The sequence below is a fragment of the Anabrus simplex genome, chromosome 11, assembly GCF_040414725.1.
Source record: "Anabrus simplex isolate iqAnaSimp1 chromosome 11, ASM4041472v1, whole genome shotgun sequence".
Classification (NCBI taxonomy): Eukaryota; Metazoa; Arthropoda; class Insecta; order Orthoptera; family Tettigoniidae; genus Anabrus; species Anabrus simplex.
The window spans coordinates 93,714,830-93,728,771 of NC_090275.1; the positions used below are offsets into that span (position 1 = coordinate 93,714,830).

The 13,942-nt window shown below is 36.8% G+C and overlaps 1 protein-coding gene across 1 annotated transcript in view; it reads left to right on the forward strand.

Moving 5' to 3' along the window:
• The window catches only part of LOC136883333 (structural maintenance of chromosomes protein 1A), a 224,974-nt gene extending 212,781 nt beyond the window's left edge, over nt 1-12,193 (forward strand). The window contains exons 25-26 of the mRNA XM_067155569.2: nt 6,807-6,879; nt 11,507-12,193. Coding sequence (XP_067011670.2) covers nt 6,807-6,856 — 50 coding nt within the window. The 3' untranslated portion in view covers nt 6,857-6,879; nt 11,507-12,193. The remainder of the gene's footprint in view (nt 1-6,806; nt 6,880-11,506) is intronic.
• Nucleotides 12,194-13,942: the final 1,749 nt, after the last annotated feature.

Sequence of the window (13,942 nt, forward strand, 5' to 3'; positions counted from 1 at the left end):
CTATGTTCGTACTATACATAACGGTATCAAAATATTGCAGTCATGATATACCATACGCGATTTTTAAAAAAAGAACGACTTTTACGCTGTTTCGTTTCACTTTTCCTTACATCTTGTAGTAATTGGAAAACCTTCAAGGTCAGTTCTCTTATTGCAAATTAATGTTATATGTGGATATTACGGTGATAACCTGTATTTAGTAAAGATTCCGTAGACCCTTCGTTAGGTTAGAGATCCCATATGGCGCGGCTCGGACAATGTCACAGAGGTTAGAAATTCAACGTGACGCGCCTCGTACGAAGTCACAGCGGGCTAATCGATGCTGCCAACTTAGGAATTATTTTCAAGACCAGGCTGGTGAAAAGATTATTGGTCCGGCTCGGTTAGGTCCAACTTGTAACAAGACAACTGGGCAGGGGGCAACAAAGTGGTCAACAGGCCTCTAGCATCCCACACACATCACAAGGTATGACGCGATTAATAACCCTGTAACTAATTAAAACGTACCTGGTGCATGCCGTGAGTATTTTAAACTGTGCGATTTTCTCATTTTCATCGAAACTGGCAGCCCTAGCCATCCATTAGCAACACAGAAAATGGTGGCAAATTTGAGTTTTACAGTGCCTCCATTTTTATTCTTGCAAATAAGAATAATTCTAGGGGCTGGTTAGTGGGTCAAGGAGAAGCGTTGGCGCCAGGAGGCTCGTAATGATGATGTGTGTAAATAACCTGCGTGCGGCACTCCAGCCTTCATGATCCTTGCTCAAGACTAGCAACTTGTAATCGCTTGTACATTCTCGCATAACAGGTTGCTGCTATTATATGCTAGTGTTCAGCTATCTCTGTAAATTCAAAAAACCTTTTGCGTATATTTTTCTTACGTACGATGGATCCATGCAGGAAAATTGTGGCAGAGGACAAATAATTTTTTGATGATCGATGCGATAAACCGATAGTTCAAGGAACGATAGATACGGGGGAATTTAACATTAGTTTATATGGAACATTTTAACGACCAAATAAATTGAACGATGGATACGAGAAAACGACAGTTCCCGGAATGATGCATTGAGGTTCTACTGTATATCATATTGATTCGGCAGCTCACAACGGTCCATGGTAATCTTGTTCGTGTCCTTCTGGATTATAGTTGGAAGGTCTCGTTTCATCTACAGTAGAAGTCCGTTATAGCGAGAATTCATAACAGCGAAAAATTCACTCGCTATAGCGGATTGTCGTTATATCCGATTTTTGTATAAAAGTCGGTAAAAACCCATACACATTAAAATTCGGTATGAAACGGCAATCAGTTTGTTCAAAACTTGCGTTTCCGCAGATGATATCCACATTAACGGCTTACTTGTTATTTTTCGAAATTCGATACTATGTGAAAGTGTATGTTTAATTTCATTCTGGAAAAATTTAGTACCGTATTTCTCCGAATCCAAGACGAACTCCATTTTTTCCTTCAAAAAATTTAAATCAGGCTCAAAAAGTATTTTGTAAAGACATATGAATGCCTTTGTTGTACAGTAGGCCTACGCATTTTAGACTATTTTTAGATGCTGAACATTGGCTTATGTCATGCCGTAATTTTTTTTGCAGCTGCAAAATTATTCTTTATTTCCGCGGGTTTAACGACCATTAACTTATAGTTGGCATAATAATACCGAAGAGAACCCGTTGAAAATTTGCCGGCAATACCTATTCCATGCAGCTCTACAATACGAACGATCCATCAGGAAATTATTCTTGCTGTCCATAAAACTATTACTTTTACTCAGCGTCAGATATAACCGGCTACCGCTACACGCATGTCTCGCTTGCCGCCAAGCAATGTATAAGCCTAATCGCGGACGTTGAAAGTCAACGAACGAGTTTATTGAGCCACGATATGGCCATTCCGTCCTTGCGATTTTCGTGCACATACCTCACAATTTCATCTTTGACTTCTTTAAAGGGTCCTTGTTGCGGACCACTGAATGCATTTTTTGTACAGTACGCATTTTTTTAGCTCTTTGTCTTCACGCTAACACCAAATATTGGCTTTAGTTAGGCCTATGCTGTATTTTCTTGCGGCGGCACAATTACTTTACATTTCCGAGTGTTTAATAACCATTAACTTAAAATTTGCAATGTAATATCGACGAGAACCCGTTGAAAATTTGCCGGCAATACCTTTTCCACGTATCTTTACAATACGACTCTCCATCACGAAAATATTCCTGTTGTCTATAAAACTTAATTTTACTAAGCGTCAAGTAGGTACAATAGATTACATAAAATCAGCTTCATGATCCGTATCGCACTTCAATAGATTCACAATTAAGTATTTATTATTTTCCACCTAGTCGATACAATGATTGTTCAAGGCAATTTAATGGTTAAAAGTGGTACATGTTTCGTATATTATCAACATCTTCAGCCACATAACACTGTTTAGATAAAAAATATATAAATTGACAAAGTGGTAGAACGTCATTCTCTCTTCACTATTTCCTGAGATCCAGTGACGTTACACACAGGCACTGTTCACGGCTAGCGATGTATAAGAAAGAGGTGGTCGTTTATTGTCAACGAGTTTTGTGTGCGCGTGCGGGAGTGAAAAGAAGCACCATAGTTACCGTGGTAGTTGCCAGTGGTATCCATTAACTTACTGTTAGGCTGCGAATGCAAGACAACCCTTGAGTTTTCGCATGCGATTCTGAGAGAAAAAAACCCGTCGTCTTGGATTCGGTGAAATACAGTATCACTCCAGAGGTTTCTGTGGCAAACACTTCAGTTTTCTTCTTCAAACAGCGTCACCTAACTTAACCGTATATGTATCACGAAAACAAATTTGAAACGCATGTAGAGAAATGATAACCTTCTCACTAGAAATTTACATGTAAATAGCCTTCACGAAATTTAACTAGACGCGAGAAAATATGAACTATCCTCTGAAATCAGTGATGTACTCTGCCATATCTTGAGGTGTATCACATACTTACTTAATTTCCGTATGGAACATTAAAATCAAGAGATCGTTTACCTCAGTCTTTATTTTTAACGAGTTAACGACTGCTATAATAATATAAGAGAAATTTATTGGACTCCAACCTATTCGATACATTACAGGATGTTAACATTTTTAGTTAAACATCGTTAAAATGGAGACATGTTTCGCCCTCGATGTGGGGCATCATTAGTCATATCAAAGCACCTCAAAATTAAACCAGACGTCTGGTTGGAAATTATGAACATAATATATAAGAAAGAATACATTAAAAACACGTACAAAGTTCTATCCTAAACGAAATAACAATAGACTAGTTACATATAGTAAAATACGCTAGTGGTTTCTTAATATTAAAATGAGGCCATCATATGCACAGTATAAAAATGAAAGTAATCAAAGTCTATATGATATTGAGTTCGATGGTAGTTCTACGTAGTATATACAAATGTTGGCAAAATAAAACACAATTTATAATTACTGTACACTTATTTATAATTGTTAAAATTGATGAGGTAAAACATTCCAATTTGTCTATTTGTAATTTGGCTCCAACCAAAATAATTCGCCCTAGGATTCATGAGGTAGTCAACTCCGTTGGTCACTCTCTATTTGAATGGAGTGCACAGTGCAAGTGAACAACTTTTGTTGATTATAAAATGAGGCTGTGCTAAGACAGAGTTAAAACAACACCGGCTTCAAATGAAGATAGTTAAAAACATCATTAGGTTCTTCCTAGTTGACTAAAGGTTTTCGTATATTTTGTTGTTGAAGTGTGGGAAAGTCAGTTGTTGGTTGAATGGGCAACGGTCGAACATGTTGTGCAGTGCAATCGGTGTTTGAGCTGTCCTACATGTGAGGGAAATATTGAAAGCTGTTGAGCTGTTACCTAATTGTTAGGAGGTTTGTGGAGCACGTCTTTAGACGTCACACATACAACACGAGGAGCAGGGCATTAGCGACAGCCAGTGCTCCACAAACCTCCTAACAATTAGGTAACAGCTCAACAGCTTTCAAGATTTCCCTCACATGTAGGACAGCTCAAACACCGATTGCACTGCACAACATGTTCGACCGTTGCCCATTCAACCAACAACTGACTTTCCTACACTTCAACAACAAAATATACGAAAACCTTTAGTCAACTAGGAAGAACCTAATGATGTTTTTAACTATCTTCATTTGAAGCCGGTGTTGTTTTAACTCTGTCTTAGCACAGCCTCATTTTATAATCAACAAAAGTTGTTCACTTGCACTGTGCACTCCATTCAAATAGAGAGTGACCAACGGAGTTGACTACCTCATGAATCCTAGGGCGAATTATTTTGGTTGGAGCCAAATTACAAATAGACAAATTGGAATGTTTTACCTCATCAATTTTAACAATTATAAATAAGTGTACAGTAATTATAAATTGTGTTTTATTTTGCCAACATTTGTATATACTACGTAGAACTACCATCGAACTCAATATCATATAAACTCTGATTACTTTCATTTTCATACTGTGCATATGATGGCCTCATTTTAATATTAAGAAACCACTAGCGTATTTTACTATATGTAACTAGTCTATTGTTATTTTGTTTAGGGTAGAACTTTGTACGTGTTTTTAATGTATTCTTTCTTATATATTATGTTCATAATTTCCAACCAGACGTCTGGTTTAATTTTGAGGTGCTTTGATATGACTGATGATGCCCCACATGGAGGGCGAAACATGTCTCCATTTTAACGATGTTTAACTAAAAATGTTAACATCCTGTAATGTATTGAATAGGTTGGAGTCCAATAAATTTCTCTTATATTATTATTGAGATTCTTTCAATACGGAAAATAAAATGATTTTCATTACTTGCAATTAACAACTGCTGTCAGCCACGTTATTTACGCATTTATTACGAAAACGTGTTACCCTCTTTCATTTCGAATTTATTTTAGAGAATAGCAGTCGACGGGAATTACTAATCGACTCCAACATTGCCTTCGAATGTCTACGAGAGAGCTCGCAAATGCACATAGTGAGAAAACTATACCACACCGAAGATGATCGATCGCATTTTGTAGCAAAGTTTCAGTTTTCTTATTCAAACAGCGCCACCTATCCTAACTTATCCATATTATACGTGTGATGAAAGCACACTTCAAGCGCCAGTAGAGAAATTATAACCCTCTCGCTATAAATGTTCATAATAGTTTCTCCGTAATTTATCCAGACACGAGAAAATATAAACTAACCTCTGAAATCAATTATGCATTCTACCCTATCTCGAGATGTATCCCATTCTTACTAAATTGCAGTATTTAGCCTAAAAATTAAGTGTCATTTAGTCAGCCTTTACTTTTAACGAGTTAACAACTGTTATCAGACACGTTATTTACACATTTATTACAAAATTGTCCTCTTTCATTTCGAATTTTCCTTACGGAACAGCAGTCGACGGGTATTACTAATCGACTCCGACGTCGCCTTCGAATGTCGACGAGAAAACTCGCTAGTGGACATAGGGAGGAAACGATACCGAAGGTAATCGATTGCATGCAATATAATCGCTGCGGTGCATAAATCTCGGGAACGGAGAAATCGCCCGCGCTTAATCGCTCGTAATAATGATAGGTCTCTCGCTGTAACCGAAGGACGACACATAGTTTAATATAGGAATTTTGAAGGGACAGAAATATATTGTCGCTATAATGGAGTTCTCGTTAGATGCCGTACTCGCTATTGCGGAATTCTACTGTACTTGATCTGCTGTCTCTCGTACCTAGGTCCTTCTGGAGTACAGTTGAAGTATCTCAAGTTCAGCATTAATTACAGCGAAAGATTAAAAACATGTTCATTACTTCAGCCTTTATCTAGTTTTCCCTTCGTGCTTTATTTGCTTACTGCCCAATGGCGTCCTTCTCTGTCTAGTCACACGCCCTATCCTAACATTCAGCTTCGTAGTTTCAATTTTGACATCAATTAAATACTCTTCTCTCCTAGTTAGTTCAGAGACCATATTAGTTAATTGCCAGTACTAGTACCCGTGGTACTGCTCCACTTCTATTGTTCTATATACTCGTATTAAGTCACGCGCATGACCTTCTTCGTTGAACTCTGGATCAGAATAGCATGTATGTCGCCTTGTCCTGCTCCCTTTTATCATACCCGTGGGACAACGCCTAGCTAGGGGAATCACTGACAGAACCGTGCTAACTCTTTGTGTTGAATGGGTTTCGGTTCCCATGGTATGTTATGAAATGACAGCTTTGAATATCAGACATAACTTGATAGATATGTAGATAAATCCAATCAATATTCCCTGTCGTTCCAGTTTTCTGTCATGTGGCTCCTAGGCATAATTACCCTTTAATTTCAAAAGCTTTCCACTACTGTTTCTTCCCACTTTTTTATACTTGTATTTGGCATGTATGTGGTTCGGTTAGCAGAGTTGGAGATTAATGTGTGAAACCCGCTCCCGTTCTCCCTTCGCTGGTCAGTTTTGTTGTTTATTTAGTATAACAGTAATTTCAGTTCAAATAATGTTACTGTCATAAATAATTAAAATTAAACATTCACATGGAGTATTGAAGGACCTTGAAGGAATGTCAGACTCAGTTAGGGGACCCGTGGTTGCTAAATCATGCACCTGGGTCTCCTTTAGTCATCATGAACATTTAATGTCTATTCGCTGTTTGATATCTGAGTTTAAATTGAAATAGAGTCTTCAAAATCTGAAATGCTGAGGAGCATCTAAAATATTGTTAAGTTCAAAGGTTATTTCTTTTTTCTCATCCTAACCTATGTTTTATTAATTGTGTCTTTCAGGTGATGATCCAAAGAACCACAATGGCAGAGCAATTGGTGACAGACGTTGAGTTGCCGATACGTCCGAGGAGGGGTAAGACTTGCATTTTTTCACATGAAAATACAGTAGAACCCCTATTTAACGTTTTCACAGGGGCCTGACTTTTTTAACCTTCAATGGGGGTTTACCTTAAATCGAGGTTTCAGTAGAAAGCACACCTTTTCCAGAGATCTTTGCCTGTATTAACATAAATTGTACCATCACACATTATTTACACAGTGACAGCAATAAAACAGGGAGATATCTACCGTACTCTCTGTACTGTAATTACGGTCCGCTTCGGTTTAAATTTGTTCTTATAACATTATACATGGTTTTCCATAAGAGTCAGGAAAGATACCAAACTCGCACAAAAACACATTACAATCGGTATGAAACAGCAATCGGTTTGTTTAAACATTTTTGCGGATGTTTTTCAAGCAGCGGGTTATTCATTAGCATGTATTTTCTAATTCCAATAGTCTGAACACGAAGATTCATTTTCATTCTTTTTAATTGGAATAGCAAAACTCCAGAGCCTTGTGGAAAACATTTCCATTTTCTTACTTCAAATGGCATCACCTAACCTAGGTTTACCGCGCACGTATTTTGAAAACATATTTCAAGCTCCCTGTAGAATAGTGATAATATTTTCACTATAAATTTACACAAGAACAGCCTTTCTGAAATTACTGTATGCACACCGCTGTATCTCGGAAGATGATCGATCGCATTCAATATTAACGCTGGAGTAGAGTAATCTGTATTTGGTAGAGTGAATGAATATTGTAACAGATACAAACTAACGCGCCCGAATTTACCCATAATGGATGAATCAGTAAAAGGGTTCTCATTGTAAATGCAGGATATTGCACAGATTAATATAGGAATTGTCATCAAAAGGGGTTTCTCTTGTGCTATAGCGGCCGAAGTCGGATGGGCATCTGAGTCTGACATCTCACTTTAGCCTCAAGTGCCCGAGCTCTTATTTCCTCTTCTGCCGTGAATCATCCTTAGCAAGCTTATGACGTCTTTTTGATAGGTTCTTAATGTCCCATAACCAAAACGAATAGAAATAAATGTATGAGAATTTTGTTTTCATCTTAGTACATATCTTCAATTGAATACAACACATCACACTACCAATCACCACAGAAACGTGCAATAGTGAATGCGTCCCTCCACTTCAGTCACTAATGACTGACATGTATCCCTTTTTATGGCAAGGTGCCTAAAAATGTTATGAGTGAAAAATGATTACAACTGACTACCAACCCGTGAGTAAGTTATCGGCACTTTCAAAAGCATGAAACCATTGATACAACCATAGCGCTAGAACTTCACTACGTAAGGTTACAGGCGACATTAAATATCCGTCTTCGTCATCCTGGAAATTAGTGTACCACAGGGGTCTGTCGTAGGACCACTTCTATTTTCTGTCTACATCAACGATATTACATTGTTGATTGACAGCTGCAGACACCTTATGTATGTACGCTGATGATGTACAGTTATACTTGCACTGTGAATCAGAAAGACTAACTGATGAAATTCAAAATTTCAATAGAGACAAAAACTTTGTAATTGGATTGGTACTCATGGACTTGGACTAAATAACATGAAATCTCAAACTATAATAATTTTTCACCCATGACTTTGTTAAAAAATCATAAGCATTTTCACTTTACCCAAACTCTACTTGCAAAATTCACCAAGTGATTTTGGTAATTGAGCCAAAAATCTTGGTGTTAACATAGATGATGACCTTTCATGGAAGCAGCAGATTATCAGCATTTCCAGAAAAGTATTTGCAACTTATAACTTAGAAGATTCCTCAACACATTTTCTTGAGTATTAAAGGAACGCCTCGTTTGCACTCTGATATTACCTCATTTTGACTACTGTGTCACCGTATACTTCGACCTGACTACTATTTGTAACAACAAACTACAAAAACGGTAGTGACCACCAGTGTTCCTAAAACTTCCCACGCAACAAGTCAATAGCCCAACAACATTAAAGGTAAGCGCTAACATCACATCTCCAACAACACTTAGGCAAAAACCTCCTCCAATTTTCTTTCATTCTTTTTATTAACGAATTAATTATGGTTTTTTTACTTCATTTCAGAACTTAACACTGACAAGATATCAACGATGACTATTTAACAGTCCTCTCCAAAATATCAATTCCATTACTCAACATAGTGTCCAATTCGTAGCAATAAACATTATTGCTCTCTTACGTCAAATTACACCATTAATCAAGAAAGTGCACAACGGCGAGGGATGGTCTAATGTTACTTCGGCAAACTCACACAGTTCGGCCTACAATACATTAGTCCAACCTTAAGTAATCCATTGAACTGCAACGTTAATGCAACATTTTTCTGGGCTAGACATTAATCACGAATAAACTTTAGAACTTGTTGACTAATCTTACATAGACTGTATCGAGTAAAACGTGCCAAGGTCAAATACTATGACATCGGCATAGTATTGGAATGCTTTTCCTCACCATTTCGTACTCGACATCGCATTTGTTTTTTACCCTCTCTACCATTTTGTATTAACATGTAAATCTTCATCCATATCAAACATCGACTACGGCTTCAAGCCATCAATATTGCTATTTTTAATCACGACACCTACTTCTTCAAGTGAATTTTTGTATAAGTATTCATTATCGTATTAGAGTTTTAATTACTTTATAAACATTGTTCGTGATGAACTGTAAATTTTGCTTTAACATATGTCATTTTAGAATAATTTTTAACCAGGTACCTGGTAAAATTGAGGTTTTGATATTGACTGAGGATGCCCCATAACAATGTTTTAGCTCATATGTTAACATCTTGAATTGTATTGAATAGGTGGTAGTCATCATCATCATCATCATCATCATCATCATCATCATCATCATTTCCCTTTATCCAGCTGTAGCCGGGTAGGGGCAAATATGGTTCCTCTCCACTTTCTTCGGTCTTTCCACCACTCCTCCAACACTGTGTCCCAGTCCAGGTTTCTTTCTATAATGCTGCGTTGGATGGTATCCTTCCATCTCAATCGTGGTCGTCCACGGCCTCTCCTTCCTTGGATTTGCATTTCCATCACCTTTTTTGGCATTCTATCGTCGCTCATTCGCTTTATGTGCCCAAACCATCTTAGTCGGCTCTTCTCTATTCTATCATTCATTTTTTCCACTCTAATTTCTTCCCGGATTTTCTCATTCCTTATTTTGTCTCTTCTACTCTTCTGTATCATACTCCTCAAGAATTTCATTTCGGCTGCCTGTATTCGACTCTCATCCTTCTTTGTCATTGTCCAAGTTTCTGCTCCGTAAGTTGTTATGGGTACGTAATACATCTTGTACATAGGTGGTAGTAAAATAAAATATTTTTTATGTGTATTATAACAAACTACAATGCGCAAAATGCCTGTGTTCACTATGAATGTGACCTACATTATTATGACCATGTTACACCTGCCTACGATGAACGTGTTTGGCTAAAACTCAAACAGTGCCGTAATATTCATGCTTTTATGCAAAGGATGAACCGTAGTTGTGATAGGTCTGAACCCTGATGGACGCAGACAGTTATATTGAAAGGTGGAGAGATCCTGACTGGACATTGAACTCCACTTGAAACAGTCTGATAAAGAAACTGGACGCAGCTCACATACATGGTGCCAAGAAGCTCACCAAGGCTTTTTCTTGGTCCAAAAATGTCTGTGTATCATTATCATCATCATCATAGTTATTAAAATAGATGCCCGATGCAACATGGTCTGATATACCACATATTCGGATTTAACGTGGTGAAGATTTTCAACACCACCTTTAGAAGGTTTAACGTAACAATTTACGTTCTTATAAAATCACCAGTATACAATTTGTTACCAATTTTTAAACAAGGACATTCAAGAACGTGTATAAATTTACGACTATTTGTTTTTTAAGACTTTATTAAGGCTTCATTTTAAGAATATCATAACTATTATTAACCATTTGCTCACCATTTGAAGCACATTTCCAACATCATCCTCACATTCATATGTAATTTTAATACAATCAGGTACCTGATTAATTACCTTTCAGATTGAGATTAAGGCTGAAGATGCCCTTAATGAAAGGGCGAAAATGTCCCTATAATTTTATTCAAGATTTAATTTCTTAATTAAAATCTCTATTTATGTATTGAATAGGTGGAATAAATAAATTTTAATATTTATTTGACTTCAGTGATGAACTTCTTCAAATTGTTTGTGTTACGGTTGTATGGTTTACTTCCCCGCGACTGATCGCAACCCACACACTGCAAACAAACCCGCACTCACCCATAGTAAAAACACTGTGCGTCAAAATCAAGCATATTACAAGTTAGACATTTATGGCCCTATTGATCGTTATCTGACTTCAATATAACGTATGTAATTTTTTTCTCTCCACTGAAGGAGTCAAGAGTGTTAGATCACACTCTAGAATTTCTTCTTGATCTGCCTTCAATTTGCCGTGGTAAGCTATAATACGGGGGGCAAAGTATGTCCCCTGACAAATTTTTTATATCAGGCTTCTACTGTATTATTATTATTATTATTATTATTATTATTATTATTATTATTATTATTATTATTATTATTATTATTATTATTTGATTAAGAGAAATGAACTTTTCTTCCAGGTACCTGCTGGTTTTGTTGAGGTTGAAAGGTGAAGAACATCAGCACATACTCGATACATTTCTTCATGTCTGTAGTAAAAAAAGATGTTCCAGTTGTCATTCTGAGATCTAACACACTTTTGAACTACTGACAATTTTCAGTAGTTTTTAAGTATGCATTAGATATTACGTTTTCTCGGTTCATCCCTAAAGATATTATGAATGTCCACCTGTTTCTTTAGCATTTAAAGAACTAGCAAAAAAAAAAGCAGAATTTTGACTGTGTCGATGTACTCTTGTAAGGGAAGTAGCGGAAAGAAATGATCCTGACATCAATTTCCCAGATACCAAGAAAATCAGGAAGGACTGATGAAGACTCTACGTGGAAGAATATCCTGCTATGAGCAGCCATGTTTTACTATGATGTACTGTACTCGTGGCTGTGTAGTGCTCATACGTTAGAAGTTTTAAACAATAATATCACAAAGAACACGGATAATGATGCATGTATGTAATGTATGTATGTTTGTGTGTATGAATGCAGGTATGTATATCATATAATTTGTATGCTGTATTGCATGTGAGAATGGAACTTTTTTTATTTTTTAAAATTTTTTAGCCATGCTTTTCAGTCTGTCGAATACACAAGTTAAATATAAATATTACACTATAACATACCTGTAAAATAAATAAAAAAACAACACATTATTAAACAGTAGTGTGTATTTTTATTCCTGGTTTAATTATGTGGGTTTTTTTTTAATAGGTATATTATATGTTGCCGTGATATGTTATAGTGTTTTCAACAGACGGGAAAGCTTTTTTAAAATTTACATTGAGAGTGTAACATCTGAAATCAGTAATTCACATTTCATTGTTTTAATTTCCTTGTCACTGGTCAATTGGGAAAAATGTAATTTCTCTCCATTTTATTCTGTCTTTCAACCTCACCTCAATCATCACTTCCAGTCCTAGTCCTATTGTTGTACGTTTGTTTGTAACCAAGCTCATCCATCGTAATCTTCCTCAGTATCTACCTCTTTCAATTGTAATTCCATAGTTTGTTTTGGAATTTTTTTAATTCATCTGTTTAATACGAAGGTCAATCTAGTATGAGTGAGACTCGGTGAAAAAATCACTAATCTGTATCAAAATAGACAAAATTATTTTTCTACATAAACCAAATCAAACCCCGTAGCAAAACAGCCCTGAACGGCCATGACCTACCAAGCGACTGCTGCCCAGCCCAAAGACCTACAGATTATCATCTCACTGTCAGATAGCTCTTCAGTTGTAATCACATAGGCTGAGTGGACTTCGAATCAACCGTCAGATCCAGGTAAAAATTCTTGACCTGGCCGGGAATCAAACCCGGGGCCTTCGGGTAAGGGGAAGGCACGCTACCCCTACACCATGGGGTTGGCTATTTTTCTACATAGCTTCCATTAATGTCCTTATTTTTTTATCCATTACACTGGCAAGGTCTTGTACCTCTTCATCTGTGTAAAAAATTCTTGCCACCTCCTTTTTCAGGAGCCCGGTGGTATTCACATGGTCTCAAATCTGGACTATAAAAAAGTAAAACATAGCATCTCCGTACAGGCCATGCAAGCCCTTGGAGGAGTGGAAGGTAAAGGCTTCCGCTGTTCGTAACTTTTGCAGTAAGTGGCTCTGTGCCCAACTGCCCTTCCCCCCTAGGAGTTAACCTGATTCTCATTTTGGTGTAGTCTGAGTGAACCTCAGGGCCATGTGCCACTCAAAAACTGGAAATCTTGTTTCTTACATATATTGACTTCTGACAGGAATTGAACCCACATCATTCCGGGTGAACCAAGCATGCCTTAACCACATTGGGGGGGGGGGGGAATTGGCAGTAGGCTGTCACTATTCTAACAGCCTCAGGGTTTTGAGAGTTTCGTAGACTTACTTAATAGAAATAATATTTACGATGACAGCTAACTTCCAACTGAGCATGCGAGTCGATACAGCGCCATCTTAATAACAGAGTATGCATGCAACGTCACATATTTAGCACAAATTTTGCCTTACCTTGAAGCGCTTTTTCATGAAAACTACGTTTCAGATTTTCGATTTTTTTTTTTTTTTTTTTTTTTTTTTTTTTTTTTTTTTTTTTTTTTTTTTTTTTTTTAAACAGGTAGCCTCTTTTTATCCGCCAATTGAGACATTAAACATAATTGTAAGTTAAATATTCTCGGTGATATGTGTTCTACCCAAATTTTTCTTTCCATGTACCCGTTGTCAAGGACTGTAAGTCTACGTTTAAGAAAAAGTACATACCTGTAGGGTAGAAAATAACTTCACTTTATAGTGTTACAAAAAAGACATTACATAAAATTGTCACATATATTGGTTTATATTTTTATATACCCATAAGGCAAACAAGCGGCTGCTAGACTATCGAATGAGACTATGCATTCATCGTCTGAATTTTGAAAT